Source organism: Carcharodon carcharias, chromosome 2 (genome assembly GCF_017639515.1).
Source record: "Carcharodon carcharias isolate sCarCar2 chromosome 2, sCarCar2.pri, whole genome shotgun sequence".
In the NCBI taxonomy this organism is placed as follows: Eukaryota; Metazoa; Chordata; class Chondrichthyes; order Lamniformes; family Lamnidae; genus Carcharodon; species Carcharodon carcharias.
In genome coordinates, this window is record NC_054468.1 from 106,351,212 (window position 1) to 106,367,808 (window position 16,597).

Sequence of the window (16,597 nt, forward strand, 5' to 3'; positions counted from 1 at the left end):
AAATCAAGAGAAGAAAGGGAGAGAGGAACTTAAATCATTTACAATCACCAGTGAATGGTGAGAAAACCATTAGAACTGAAAGCTGACAAGTCACCAGGACCTGATGGACTTTATCCAAGGGTTTCAAAATAAGTGGCTGTGGACACAGTTCCCTTGTTGAAATTTTCCAAAATACCCTGGAAAAGTCTGGAAAGGTCCCATCAGATTGTAAAAAAGCAAATGTAACTCCTTTATTCAAGAAATGAGGGAGAGAGAAAGCAGGTAACTACAGGCCAGTTAGCCTGACATCTGTCATTGGGAAAATACTAGAATCTATTATTAAGGAAGTTATAGCAGGGCACTTGGAAATGCAATCAGGCAGAGTTAACATGGTTGTGTGAAAGGGAAATCATGTTTGACCACGTTATTACAATTCACTGAGGAGGTAACAAGTCACACAGATAAAGGGGAACCTGTAGATATGGTGTACTTGTATTTTAAAAAGATCACTTCACAAGATAAGAGCACATGGTGTATCATGTTAACATGGATAAAGAATTGGTTAGCTAAAAAGCAGACATTAGGGATAGATAAGCCATTTTTGGGTTGGCAAGTGGAGTGCCACAGGGATCAGTGCAGTGGCCTCATCTATTTACAATCTATATAAATGAGTTGGATACAGGGACCAAATGTATGGTTGCTAAATTTGTTAAGTACATAAAGTAGATAGGACAGTGAATTGTGAGGAAGACATAAAGGGATTTAAATAGGTTAAGTGAGTGGGCTAGAAATTGGCAGATGGGATATAATATTGGAAAATATGAAGACATCTACTTTGGCAGGAAGAATTGGAAACTGTATATCATTCAAATGGAGAGAGACTGCAGAACTCTATGGTACAGAGGGATCTGGGTGTCCTGGTACATGAACCGCAAAAAATTAGTATGCAGTATAGCAAGTGAGTAGGAAGACAAATAGAATGTTGTTGTTTATTGCAAGCAACATGGAATATAAATGTAGGGACGTTTTGCTACAATTGTAAAGAGCATTGGTGAGATCGCATCTGGAATAGTGTACAATTTTGGTCTCCTTAAGAAAGGAAGTAATTGTATTAGAAACAGTTCAAAGGTTCACTCAACTGATTCCTGGGATAAAGGGGTTATCTTATTTGGAAAGACTGGGCAGGTTGAGCCTGTTTGCACTGGTGTTTAGAAGAATGAGAGGTGATCTTATTGAAATGTATAAGATCCTGAGGAGACTTCACAATATGGTTGCTGAAAGGATGTTTCCCTTGTAGGAGAGACTAGAACTAGGGACAATAGTTTAAAAATAAGGAGTCTCCTATTTAAGATGGAGAGGAGGAGGAACTTTTTCTCTCAGACAGTCGTTAGTCTGTGGAATTCTCTTCCCCAGAGGGCACTGGAGACATCCTTAAAAATAAGCAGTAAGCCTGAGTTAGACAGATCCTTAATTGACAAGGGAGTCAAAGGGTATAAGGGGTAGACAGGAAAGTGGAGTTGAGGCCACAATCAGATCAGCCATGATCATATCAAATGGCGGCGCAGACACAAGGGGCTAAGTGGCCTCCTCCTGCTCCTAATTCATATGTTCGTATGCAAAAGTTCTAGATTTCCACTACCCTGTGCATTAAATAAATGTTTTCTTATTCAATCCTAAATGGCCTACCTCTAATTTTTAGATAATATTCCCTTGTTCTGGATTCCTCCAACACAGGTAATAGTTTCTCCACCTACCTTAACGAATCCTTTTATTTCGTTTAAACACCATATTGGATGACCCCTCAATCATTTAAACTTAAAGGAATTGAAATTAAGTTTATGCAACCTGTCTTCATAATTTAACTCTTCAGGGCCCAGTAGTATTCTGCTGAATCTCCAGAATCTCCAAGGCCAAAATCACTTTCCTAAATGCAGTGCCCAAAATGGAACTCCAGATGGGGTTTGCCCAAATGAAACAGAGCTTATTCACTTATATATTCAAACTCTTCAAGAAAAAAGTATTTATTGCCTTTGTTTTTTGATTGCTTTTTGTATCTGCACACTAGTTTTAAGTGACTGTGTACATAGGCACCTAAATCCTTTTATTCCACTGCAGCTGCTAGTCATTATTTAGAAAATTTTCCAATTTGTCTCTCTCAATTCCAAAATCAATGACCACACATTTTCTCAGATTAAACTCAATCTGGTATAGTTTTGCCCACTTAGTCTTCAATGCCCCTTTGTAACTTCCTGTTCCCATCCACACAATTTGCCATGCCCCCAATCTTTGCGTTATTGGCAAACTCAAATGCACAGCTTTCTAGTTCTTCGTTCAAGCCATTGACTATTTATGCCAAAAAGCTGTGGCATGGATCACTGGTGCTGCTCTGTCTCTACCTCCCAACAGAACATGTTGGAGCCTGGCTCCTTTGATGATCTATGTCTCGACTATAAGCTCCTAATACCAATCAGTTCACTGGGTTTCCATGCTACTAGGCTGCCTCTCCAAGTCAAGGCCAGGTGCAATATTCAGTTCAAGCGGGATTAGAGGATGAGGGTAGCTAGACCTAAAAGGTTGGGAGGGAAAGGGTAGAAGGCAGATGGGAGACGATAAAGAGGAGGGAAGAGAAAGAGGAGGAGAAGACGACAAGGAGAGGACAGTAACGGGAAGGTGAGGAGGAATGGAAAGGGGCTAGGAATTAGAGTCAGAGAAGCAAACATAGAGTAACTACTTTAATAAAAGGGAAGCAGGATAGGGTTATGATGGATCAGGTCAAAGGGTGCATATAACATGAATCGGGAAGACATGCTTTAAGCGGTTGAGTGCAATAACTACAGTGTTTCAATGGGGGGATTTAGCTTATAACACAGGAGATAAAGAGTGGCATTCACATTGAAGCTCACTGCAAAATCACTGCATCACAAGTCTTAAGTGACCATTAAAGGCAAGAAGTTTGGGACTCAATATAGACTGCTTTCAAACACAGATATTCATTTCTTATAGTCATTGAGCAAATGGGTGGTTTTCGTAATAGCATACGGCTTATATTTTTCTGATCCATTTTAAAACTGACACATGCTGCACAACAAATAAGTCTCACAGAGTGTAAGCATTTGCTTGTATTTTATCTAATTCTAGCACAAATTTTCCTGCAGTGCCACCTGATGGAAAGAATACGCAATTGTTCAGCCATGGGAATAGGCGGGCCGGATGTATAGATTTGCTTTGGCAGGTCATGTTACATGTTTATCACTGCAATTGCAATCAAGTGTCATTTACATTCATAACCATAACTGAAAAGGATGTTGTGAATCATAAAAATACAAATTAAAAATCAGGCACTGTAAATTCACCCACAGTTGTTCTATACCAGAGGTGCTCAGATGAGTCCACAGACTTCTGCGAGTCTGTAGAGACTTTCCAGAAGCTCGGAAAAATAGTCTATCTAGCAGGTGAGAGAGAGAAAGGGAGAGGGAGAAACAGAAGAGGGGAAAGGGAAGGAAGAAAAAAATGCAAGCCAACCAATTTCAATATATTAAACGGTAGTTAGTGTCAGTCCCAGATGAGTAGCTGACAAGATGTCCACTCCTGAAGTTCCCAAAGACTCAACCTTCTTCATGGTGCTGGGCACCTCAACTGCCACTATGTTGCAACTATATAAATATCTTGAATGATTAAATCATACTCAGAAAGTGGGCTGGGTTTGCACAGGTCTACAAAATATTCCCGAGAACGTCACTTTCATGTGAGTACTCTAATAGAATTGGATGGAAGGAAACTCATCCATTTATGGAAAGTTTTTTTCCCAAAAGAAACCTGCTTTGAGGTTCAACTGCTGTTAAAACTGATTTGACCTATAGCTGTTTGCACTGGATGTGATCGGTGAACTGATTGGGTATATATGCCATTAACAGGTTATCTTTAACCATATTAAACACAGTGCAGTTGGCATGCACTAGAATGTTCGTGGAGCTACACTGATCCTTTACCTCATTGTTTGTCTAGTCTGTCTCATCACTGCCTGTATTAGTGAAATAGTCTTCAAATTGCTACTCTAAGTGATTACCTGTTGTCTTAAAAGCATTATTAAAGCACTCTATACATGCAGCACTTTTCTATTATGAGTATTATACATCATTATAATTTAGATTGGGTGTCCATGATTACTAATTGTTTTGAAAAGGGCTCCTTCAACCAAAAAAGTTTGAGAACCAGTGCTTTATCGTATGCTTGTAAAAGTGACTCTCAAACAATTCACTGCCTCAGATTATGGACATTCAGCAAAACTAAAAGTGCCTATGTCCATAAATCATACTTAATTTTCATTTGCCAATTTGCTTACTTATTACTTATAGAGATAGTAACATGTCAACTGTATCGGAATGAGACTGTTTGCAGCCTCGGTATCCTAGTTAACTCTGAGATAAGGTTCTGAGCACATATCCTCTCAATCAACAATCTATCCTTGCCACCCTGCAATTATTACATGCTGCTTTTGACAGCATCATCTGAAGTTGTGCTGTCAGGTTCCACATATATACTGACAGCACCCAGCTGTACACCACCACTACTTCTCTCAACCTATTCACTGCCTTGGTTGCAAGACATCCAATCCTGGATGACCCACAATTTCCTCCAATTAAGCCTTGTGAACACCAAAGCCATTGTCTTTTCTGGTCCCTCATCATTAAACCATGATCCCTCATCATCAAACTCTGATCCCTCTTCATCAATTCCAAACCATACCTGGCCTCTGCCTCAGGCTGCAACCTTGCATCCCAATTGTTCCTGAGCTAACCTTCTGGCCCCATATCTTCTCTGTCCCAAAGGCTGCCTACTTCCCCCTCCAGAAATCACCCTTCTCTGCTCACTCCAGTCCCTCATCCCTTGGCTGGCCTCCCATGTTCCATCCTCCTTAAACTTGAGCTCATCCAAAACTCTGCTACCCATGTCTGAAACCAACAACAAGTTCTGTTTGCCCATCACACTTGTGCTCAATGATCTACATCAGCTCTAGAAACATCAAAGCCTCAATTTTAAAATTCACCTCATTCAATGTTTAACCTTTGTAACTTCCTCCATTCATGTAAACCTTCAGGATCTCTGCACTCATCCAACTCTGGCCCCTTGTTGCCTTCCTCCTCAGTTAAAGCCCTCCTCTAAATAGCAGAGCAGAGAGGGATTAAACCTGGATCCTTAAGTCACTGGATAAACTTGCTGCACTCTCAGGGGAGCTGCATGTTTAAATGGGTTTGAGAGTATTGGCTTATAGAAAATATATTTACACATTGAGAAACACAACCCTTTGGGCTCAGGGGCCAGATCTCTCTACTGTTATCCTCCATTTGTCACTGCTTTTCACTACTAACATAAATTTTATGAAGTAACTCAGTATTATCACTAGTTTTATCAACTAAAAATAACAGGGTGATTGGATGATTAAAAATCTCCACACGTCAGACTCTACAGTTTTAAGAAAAAGTTGTAAATGTTGGAATTAAATTCCACACAAGATTACTGTGTCATAACACATGTCCTTTAAAGATCGTGCCAGATCAAAGGCCTTTTAGATCATCATAATGAAAATAGGAACACCTCATCTAATCTTTAGGGAACAAGTTCTACATTCAAGATACAAGATATCTAATTTTGCATTAATACTTACTATTAAAATAATTAAAATCTGCAATATTCCAAATAAGGTAAAACTGGTATTTTTGTGATATTTTAAAGAAATTACAATATCCACAAGACAGAAATTCTTAAGACGGCAATCCACTTTGACCAAAAATAACAAAGTATTACCGAATTGACAAAGGTTGTTTTCCTTTATGTTCATGCTGAAGCCTCCTGAACACACGCTGTCGTGGAATGAATCCATGGGCAGCCTCTGAAACCACTCAGGTGCATGTTCACTTACAATAACGTTTTTGTGACTATTCACTTCATCTGTCAGGCGACTTTTAAAATCATTCAGCATAGTGTCTTGTGTCAGCTCTTCCTTAATGGGCTCTAACTGAGTCACAGGTACAGGTAATTCCTGACTGCCAGCTGAACTATTTGCTCTAATGCGCCTATTACTTTCTATCCCTTCATAGTGATGTCTTTCACTTCTTGAAGAGATTATGGGAGTGAATGGCATTACTTCACTGGTTTGGAGTCCTGTCTTCCTTTCTATTGTGTCAGAAACAGTGTGGAAGTCTTGCCTTCCCTTGCTTGACATGGGCAACTTCAAGTTGTCCATCACAGAATTACTGTGCATTGCTGTCACTGATGCTGTCTGCCTGTATGGCTGAGAAGATGTAAAGCTCTCCATGTGCTGTTGATGTTTTTGTTGTGGACTTGTACATGTTCTATTTGAGGTCCGTGATTCTTGTTGGTCCAGGATGCAAGTGGCAGTAGTATCTAATGCCTTTGACAGATCTTCTCTGACATCTGTAACCCTTTGTCTTGATGAATTACTTGCCTGAAAAGGAACACACCAAAAATTACCTTGCAAGGAATGTAATTTGATTTCATTTGTATGCTTGGAACATTAAATAAACAAACTATGCTTAAAATTAATCCGAGAAGTATTTTCTCTTCAATCGATAGCAAAAAGATGTGGTAAAATCAAATGCAAAACATCCATTTCAACGTATTTTTGCACCACAATAAATAGAACTTTCAACGTCATTCTGGAATAGCCTCCAAATATAAATGTGAACCAAAAATATTTCAATTTTCAATCAGATCCGCTAATGTTTCATAACATAGAACACTAAAATTCTTTACAATTATGCAACTCTTTTGATAGAACAACCAATAGAAAAAAAGGGAACAAATTATTTTCGTGGACAATTAAATAGGCTCCACTCATAAGTGCAATAAATTTTATGTTTAATGACCTGCTGCTGATTATTTCATTTATGTAAATGTGGGACAAAATAGAACAGAGTGAAGTTTTCCTTTATTTGTAACATGATACTTTAAAGTTAGACTTTAATAACTATATCTCTTTCTGAGAGCAGATTCCACTTTTGTGAGTCATTTACAATCTTATAAATGTCAATTAGTGCGGGTTAAAATGGGAAATCGTAGAGTGGGCATAGAACTAAATAGCCACAGACATATTAATACTCCCTGACGCTCTGGCACATTCATTTAGCTCATCTACACTCATGCTAATCTTTTTTATTATCCACAAAGAGATGAAAATATACCAGTAAATAGTCAGAACATAATCACCGGTATTAGTGACCATACTGGGAACATGATGACATCTTTCCAAACTGTCAATTATCAAATTATTCATATTTATCATCACAATAAATCATAGATATAAAATCTCAGACCAGCAGTAGCAAATTATTGCAACATACTATTTTCAGAGCATTAATTGAGGAGGCAGTTCTGTAGAGTGAATGGGAAAGGGAAAATTAGCCCTACTCCACACAATATGTTATGCAAATAAAATATTCTTAAATTGAAAAACAATGAAATGATCTATACTCCCAGCAAGTGGTATGAATGGGCACACAGTGAGTAGTGAAGTATGGAAAAGTAGACCATTGAGTGGCACTAGACTGGGCTGATGCAATGTAACAGATTTATCCATTTTACTTTGTATCTTTATCTAATTAACTTAGTCACATTAATTTTAAAACTGACACTGAAACTTCCATGGCATTGCTCAGTCAGAGCATGTAATATTTTTCATAATATGGGCCAGCACAGTCCAACATAAACAGTCATTTCAGCAGGGCCAAAGAAACCCAAATCCCTCTTGTAACACTGTTTCACTGCACTTCATCCGAACTGTCTACTCTTGTCCCATGTTCAACTATGGCTTTCTCTCTTTCTCCTATTCACTCAACCTGAATAAAGTTCCTTGCTCCCAACCAGGAGAGTCTCTCTTTCTCTCTCCCTTTCCCATGCCTCTGTGTCTGTTCTTTCCTTGTTCCCTGCACCACCGCATGCTGAAATAAAGTTTGGGGTTTGTTTGTTGGAGCCAAAATTGTGCGTATGTGTATTGTTTTACCAATAGTTCTAAAACATTTCAAGGCCAAGTTCCAACACTTCAAACTTAATTGATCTGGCTTCACCAAAAATTCCTCTCAGCCTCTCAAACTATAGATATTTAGGAGGTGGGGGAAGGGGGGGTTGGGTGTGGCGGTAAACGGGGGATTTTGTGAGGGGAGGTGAGGCTACAAAATAAAATATTACATTTTATTTTCCTTTTCATCATCTTCTCCCTTCCCTCCTTTTTACACACTTCTGCAACTCCTCTTTTCACTGTACCTTGTCTCCCTACAGTTTATCTTCTGCTTTACCTCTCTCACCTCTTTCTACAACACTTTATACCCTCCCATTTACTGTAACATGTGAAGACAGTAAAGAAGGGAGAGGAAGGCCAGACAAAAAAGTCAGAGATCAGGAGGAATTCAGCACAGTAAAAGCACATAGAGATCGGAAGAAGTAAGGCTTAGAAATCAGGATTCACCTTTGTGCAAGCATTGGAGAAATAGTTTTGTTGTGGTCCATTAGTATGGCTCAGTTGGGAACCTTCTGAATATGGAGAATTAGCTGGCTCTGCGAGGATTGTGAAGCTTGCTGGAGGGGTGGAGCGACGATGGTGTGAGTGGGACAGGAGGTTTGTGATTTTGTTTAATAAATTTTACATAATTGCAATATGTTCAAAATCAGAGGGTATTGCCAATTTAAAACCCTGGGGAGTTTTATCAGGTTTTGTTTTTCACATCAAAAGCAATGGAGAAATATTGGAGTCAAAAAAATCTGGTTGAGAAAAGGATTTTATTTTGAATATCACAAATCCTCAAAAAAGTAATGAGACTAAAAAGGCATTGTTAAGCTGAACACACCACTTTTATGGCCTTGCATGGCAATTCCAAAAACTCAAGCATATACAGTACTTGAAGCAGTTACATTAAACTAGGCTGGTTCTCCTGGAGTTTAAGATGCAGTTAAGTCTGGAAAACATTCTCTCAGCATAAGCTGATCTAGAAGAGACAAAGGTTGCAAAAAGCACAACAACCTTGTGCTCTCATATATCAAGCTATTTTCCCTTCCAGACACTGGCACTGAAAGTCTGGTCCTGGGATCCACCCATCATATCAGTGATGTGCTTGCACACATTTGCATAATGATGTCACCAACACAACAGAGGCATGCATCTCACATTCAGTTAGGAGCAGGTAGAATAAATGTTTGCAGGGCCAAATCAGGAAATTGTTTTTTTAAACCGATTCACCAATCCCTGAATTAGTGGATATATAAACTAAAAACTAATTTTGAAGATTTCCACATATTTGTTACATGATGAATTTTATTTCGGGACGTTTACTGTGATGTGCAAGAGAAACTGGAGCCATAACATAACAGCACTTTATAATTGTGGAATAAGGATTAGTTTTTATTTTCTATCCACAACAACAGAGTTCTTTTCCATAAACCAAGTTTTACGATTAGTGCGGTGACAATATAGAGCAGTGGAATTTTTTTTAAATGTTCTCATCTCCCTCCTGAAGGCGTTCCTTCGCTCACTGGAGTATTTTTCCGTGGACTCTTGTTGCCCTCTAATATCTCACCCAAGTGGTCATTATTCATGTATCAGTCTTAGCAGTGAGTGCCAGCAGGCTATCCAATTACAGAGCACATCACAGCCAAGATTGAACCTGATCATTTCCTCACCCTGCACCGATACGCACGCATGTCCAGTAGAAGTAAGCCTGTAGCAATCAGCAGCGGGAGAACTGGATGACTTACTTACCCTCCCCAAACACAACTGTGGAAGCAATTTTCACAACCCCTCTCCTAAATAAAAGGTAAAGCTGCATCAGTGGCATGCCCCACCCTCATTATAGCAAGCCTTGGGAGCCAAGAATTTTGCATGCTATAATGAGTTGTGAGCTGTAGTGAACAAACCATAAGCATAACTTGCCATGAAATGCAGCATAAAAGAAACATGACTCAAGGTCAGGCAGTCTTACAACACAGAGTTCCAGAACTTAGAGAATTATAATGAGGGTATATATTTTAAGAGGAATAAATTATATTTTGCACCAATCCTTTTGTTAAACGTGTATACGGGAGAATTAGGTTTTGTCAGTGAACAATGACTAATGAGTTATTTAATACATAATGACCATTTTCAATACTCACAGATGTTTGGCTTCTCCAAATTTATTCCACTAATTTACAAAATGATATTCAATATTTACTCCTGGAAATTGGAGATTTGCTTTTTCAAGGGAAGATAACTTAGCAACTAATAAGCAACTAGGTCACTCTCATTCTTGCAGTAAAAGTCAGACTTTGATTCAAGTATTGATCAAACAAACAAGAGTTGATTTTACAATCGACCAGAAAAGGGTGGCTATATTTGTGGTAAAGTACTTACTGCCAAGTTTGTGATTTGATCCCATCCACCACCATCTTTACTCAACTTCCTAACTCATCCAAAGCATTTTATATAAGGGAAATTAGTATGAAAGGTTATCACTCTAATAAAGCCTAGGTAATCTCCAATCACAGAAACAGGATTGTGCAAGGTATCCCCAGTAACCATCACATTGCATTTATCCTGCAACAGTTCGCCATCCCCTTAATATTTAACATTTGTGGGATGGCAGCTGGTGTACAAGGGATATCCCCTACACACGCAACTCATGACACCTCTCAGCAAAACAACCATCATTCAGCAACACAATTATCATCAAAACCAGGGGAACATCAAGAGGATTCCTGAAAACATCTTAGGGCTACTCAAACAGAGACCTGCATTTGGAGGTACAAGAACAATCCCCATTAGATGAACAAGACCAGGGCAAAGGTGACAGAGCAGCAGCATGAGGACCAACACCTCAGCCACTTTAAAGCATGAGATGTGAGGAATAAGTGAACTGTTCTGCAACTAAGCTGATCTGTTTATCTTCCCAACCCCCAGCCCAGAGGCCTCCTACATTAATAGTCCTCCTTCAACACTCCCTTAATCCTGTATTAACAAACATTATAACTAATCAGCCAACTTCTATGTCAACGGACATTATCAATTTAGGCCAGGATTTTCCTGCCCTGCCCGCTGCTGGGATCTTCCAGTCCCACTGAAAGTCAATGGACTTTTGGCTGGCCTGTCACATACTCCATGGCAGGGCCAGAAAATCCTGGCTTTAGGCGTTGAGGCTCCTATAACACCACACTGCAAACACAGGCGCTAAATGTGATAACAGTGATGAATAATTCCCAACACAATAATTCCCTTCCATTCATTTTTCAACCAAGTGAGCACCCAGGGTACCTTTTGTGTAAGTGGACTTCCTAACTCTATTGCACTATCCCTAGTTTCCCTAGTGACCTCAGCAAAGCAGATGGGCAGCTCACGTGCTGCTCATGTGGGGATACATGAGATGCTTGTGACCACTGAATTTGTACTGCTGCATCTTGGCTGGCATGAGGGCAGTCTGGCCGAATTCACTGGCTGACACGGTGACCGTTGCTTGAGGAAGGAGCAAGCATACTGACATACAACTCCCATAGTGCCTCTTCCACACTCAAGAGCCTGGAACTCATCATTTCCACTGATTTGTGGGAGAGCAGATCACAGAAGGTGAAATCTCCTTGAAAGCTACAATCCATTCAGTCCACCTATCTGTCCAAAGTGGACACTTATCTCTTCAAGGTGCAGCTCAGCACCTGAGTAGCAACCATTTGAACTCCTAGCAAAGATGCAAAAGCTGGTGATACTGACTCCTGTTGTGAGGATATATCTGCAAAATCCATGGAGGTGGTAACACTCTCCAAGGTAAACTGCATAGGATTGATATGATGTGAGTTGACTGGAAACTGAATTCTCCATACTTTCAGCCATAATGCTGAAACACCTTGGCAGGCTTTGCAGCAATGGGTATAACTGCTTGGAAGAGGCAAGCAATTTTCCCTTCATTGTTGGGTCCCTGAAATCCTCATCTCTGCTCTGTGTCCTCCACTAGTTCTGCTTTTGTGAGGTTATTGAATATCTTTCTAAGCTCGAACCAGGTCCTAGGGTGATGCTGCTGTCACTCAGGGTACTGACTCTGGGGATGGTCCTGCAGGTGCAGGAGAAGAATGCCTCTCTCCTTTTCTTGCTGACCTCCTCACAAAGACTTTTCCAAAGGCATCAGAAACAGTGGAGGCAGCCTAGGAATAATTAGTCCTACCACAGTTTTGGAACAATATCCGAAAGCCAGGAAATGCAAACTCACTTCAAGAGGTGCATTCTTGCTTTCACAACAACTTATATTTACAATAGCTGCTTTGAATGTAATAAAACATCAAAAGGAACTTCACAGGGCATTATAAAACTTATGACATCAAGCCACATAATGAGACATTAGGTCAGCTGATCAGAAGCTTAGTCAAGGAGGTAGGTATTTAAGGATTGTCTTAAAGGAGGAAAGCAAGTTAGAGAGGCTTAAAGGTATAGGAAGGGCATTCCAAAGCCTAGGATCCAGGCAACTGAAGATGCAGTCACCAATGGTGGAGCGATTAAAATGGGGGATGCTCAAGAGGCCAGAATTAGAGGAGTGCAGATATCTCAGAGGGTTGTGAGGCTGGAGATTATAGAAATACGGAGGGTCATGGAGGGGTTTGAAAACAAGGATGAAAATTTGAAGATCAAGATGTTGCTTGACTGGGAGCCAATGTAGGTCAGCGAGCACAGGCTTGATAACTGAGTGGGACTTGGTGCGGGTTAAGACGTGAGCAGCAGAGTTTTGGATGAGCTCAAGTTTACAGAATGTGACAGACCAGCCAGTAGTGTGTTAAATTGTCAAGGCAAGAAGTATCAAAGGCTCAAATGCGAGTTTCAGCACCTGATGAGCGGAGACAGGGACAAAATTGGGAAATATTACAGAGGTTGAAATAGACAGCCTTAGTAATGGCCCGAATATGTGACTGGAAGCTCATCTCAGGGTCAAGTGTGACACCAAGGTTGCCAACAGACTGACTTAATCTCATACTGTTGCTAGGGAGTGAGATGGAGTCAATAGCTAGGGAGCAGAATTTTGAGCAGCTTCAGTCTTCGCAATATTTAATTGGAGGAAATTCCTGCTCATGCAATACTGGATGTCAAGCAAGTAGTGTGATAATTTAGCATCAGTGGAGGAGTTGACAAAAGTGGTGGTGAGATAGAGCTGGGAGTCATCACAATACATGCAAAAACTAATGCTGTGCTTTTGGATGTTGTCGCTAAGAGGCAACAGCTGGATGAGAGAAAGGAAAAATATGTTTTGGGGTAACCGCCAGAAATTGCATGGAGAAAACAGCTGGCTGCCCATTCCCCAAAGCACTCAGGTAAGTAGACAAACAATCATATCAAAATGAGCCAAGGTAGTTAAAATCGCCTGGACCTCCAGCTGGTGACATCACAGAGACTTCTTGTTCATCTCTTTCCTTGCCTACCACACTCCCGCCTTGAATTAAAATTATCCCCTCAGCATCTCACAAAGAGAATCAATGCAGATATTTACATTATTTCAGCAGAAATGACTAGCTTGTATAAAGAACAGATGATTTTACGATAACATAAAGAGGCTATACAGCTCATATCAATAAGGAGATGCAGGAATAGTCTCCGAAACCACAGCACATCTTAACAATGTGCCTCTTCCATAATGGAATAACTATTCAATTTAATTCCTTTCAAGACCTCAACAGTGAACAAATACTATTATGGTGTGAACATCTTGTACATCGTCTACAGAAAACAAAGTTTGCTGCACACTAACAGAACTCCATTCAGCAAAGCAAACATCTCACTCGCCCTTTCCTTGAATTTTTTTTCAGATTTCACAGAGGAAGCATCATCACATTCAATTATTAGAAATGTTTCTTTTGAAAATTCATTTGAAGATAACATGAACATTTTGAATAAATGTGACTATTTTGAATAAGATCTAATTCCCGAATCTATGGCCAATATTCAAATTTAAAACATCTTGTAAACCATCTTCCCAATTTTTATATTATATGAACCAAAAATGACCATGACAGTTTGGTTCTAGGGCAGCTGTAGGCAGTGCAGTTGTTGTACTGTATCTTGTGCAATTCCTATTCAAAACCTTTCTGCAGCAATCATTCTCTCCAAAAGAAAATGGTTCTGGTGATTTACTGCAATGCTGTCATGTCCATGAGAAATGAAAAAATATCAGTGGAAGTACATCTGGTATAATTTGCTTTAACACGTAAACGCTTGTAACTGAAGAACAATCAATAAATTTTATTTTCTGGAGAGGATTTCCACTGTACAAGTGGAGCACTGGGATTTTTCTTTCTAACAATGTTACCTTTGTGAATTTTTGATCAAGTGAGAAACAACCAATGATTGCAAAGACAATGCCAGGTTTACATTCAAGCTTTTTAAAACTTTTTTTTCTCAGAAGAATAATGCACTTTAAAATACAAAAATTTACCGAAGTATTAGAAATAAGCATGCATGGGTGCATGGTTTATACAAGTCTCTAATATAAGTTATTGATATTTATGCCCCAAGAATTAATCATTGCTACTATAATTATTTTAGCAGCCAGACAAAATCTGTGCATTAGTGAGATTACAGTACCTATTGATCATGGATAAGAAATTAGTGCCAATCTTAGTATTATGTAATTTTAAGAGAGAATTGCACAATAAAACATTTTTGTTCCCCAATTTACACGTCCATACTTGGGATATAAATTTAATTAATTATTAAAATATTTCCAAAATCAAACCTTCCCTGATAACTAAATGCAAGTTTAATCACAAGAATCATCAGAAATAATAATTTCTAATAAATCAGACAGTCTGAGCTATTTTGGGGGCAGAAATTGTACAATTTAACCTCAATACAAAAATAATTAGTAATGAATCCAAATCTATCACAATAGCAAGGCTTTTTTTTGGCAATGTTACATTTTAACTGTGGCTGTAGTTACAACAGTGTTTATGGGATAGAAAAATTATACAGTGATATTTATAGAAATGGGAATAATGTACATAATGTAGAGTTTTAAGGGATTTAAGGCATGCCCCAGTCATAAGAGTTTTTATTTTGACAACTTATTTGATAAATTTTCAAACGTTTTGGAATAGATTGTGTAATATACATAAATACTTTATGATGTATATGGTATTCTGTGATTTGCAAACACAATGTAATTAAACCCAAACAGTTGACACCCTCATAGCTCTCTGAGTAGTTCAGTCACACAGGTCAGGAGGACTGGCCAATGTACCAGACTACAGTCACCAAAAGCAGCTAGCCCCTAGAAGCCACTCATTCACAAGTAGCAACCCATCAACAGCAGTCAACTACTTTGTAACCAGTGTAAGTCAGGGATGGTAGTGCTAAAGGGCTTGCCAGGCTCTGGTTCCACGTGTTACTGAAATAAGGCAGTGGTAACCTTAAAACAGCCAGCAAAAGAGACGTATTGGCCACAGAAGAAAAACTGGCAGCAGAAGCAAGGAAACTAGGAAGAGCAGAAGATGCAGTGACAGAAACTACAATTATGAGCCAGCAGCAATGGGAGTGCCAGCAGCAAGAGAAAGCCAGCAGGCCAGGAATAAAAGAGGGCCACCAACTCAGCATTGACTAAGGAGCGATAAGCAAGAAGCAAGAAAGGCAACATTAGTAAGCTTGGCAAAGGCATGATGACAGGGCAACTGGGAAGCTGCCAGTAGCAGAAGTGACATGAAAATAGGAAGCACAGAAGAGTGGTGGAAAATTATTAACAGATTAGGAATTCACACTCAGAGTTTTGTATCCCAAAAAAGCAGCAATATGATGGAGTCAGAAACTGAAAGGTTTAGGGAAGGGTCGGGGGCGGGGTGGGGGGGTAATCAGGGGCAAAAAAACAATGCTTTTCCCAGAATCTGTCAAGCTGTCAATTGTGACTGGGATTTTTCCCCAGCTCTGGGCATCAGCACCAAAGGATTACATAGTTGCTGCATTGTAGGGATGCAACCTGTCTAGAGAGAATTTTATCAGACTGGTACACACAAGTGGGGGGCAAAACAAGGTTGTTCTGAAATCAATATTAAAAAATCGTGGCTGCTACTTTGCTGCTCCTCCCAGACCAGCCTTTAACATCCTGGTTCTTCCTGCTAACTATTGAAATAAATCAGGGTTACGGTACAATAATTAAAAAAAAGATCAAGCAACAAGGTAAATCAGGGTGTAAAGAGGTACAGTTAATAAATGGAACTGTGCCAAAGAAGGCATTAGGAGTTGCAACCAAACGTTTGTCAAATAAGTGCTTTTTGAGTGAGATCTTAAAGGAGAGGAAGGTGGAGATGTGGAGCAGAAGCAGTAGTTTTGCTGGCAATACACAAGCTTTCTCGGGCACCACTATCTTTCTCCTGCTGCTTTCTCTGTTTTATGGGCATATTTACCAGCAGGAGTTAAAACTGCAAATCTATGGTGGCACTTTCAAAATTGGCTGTGTACTATCAACACAGTATGGTGATGTCCATCTCACCACTTGAATCTTACTGCTTGGCAAATCAATTAGTCAGCAGTGCTAGCAGCAACTTTGGAGGAGATATATCCCACATTACAAGGAAGATACATAGTGGTGAGTATAATGCCTGGTGTTTGTCTTTT

General features: G+C 39.6%; 1 protein-coding gene across 7 annotated transcripts in view; it reads right to left on the reverse strand.

The window, feature by feature from the left end:
- Positions 1 to 16,597, reverse strand: part of kiz (kizuna centrosomal protein) — a 196,178-nt gene that overhangs the window by 121,969 nt on the left and 57,612 nt on the right. For all 7 annotated transcript variants that reach the window (XR_005942403.1, XR_005942404.1, XM_041182933.1 and 4 more), the window contains one exon: positions 5,785 to 6,445. Coding sequence is in view for 5 of the 7 variants with exons in the window: in XM_041182933.1 (XP_041038867.1) it covers positions 5,785 to 6,445 (661 nt within the window). In the remaining 2 variants the exon portion in view is untranslated. The remainder of the gene's footprint in view (positions 1 to 5,784; positions 6,446 to 16,597) is intronic.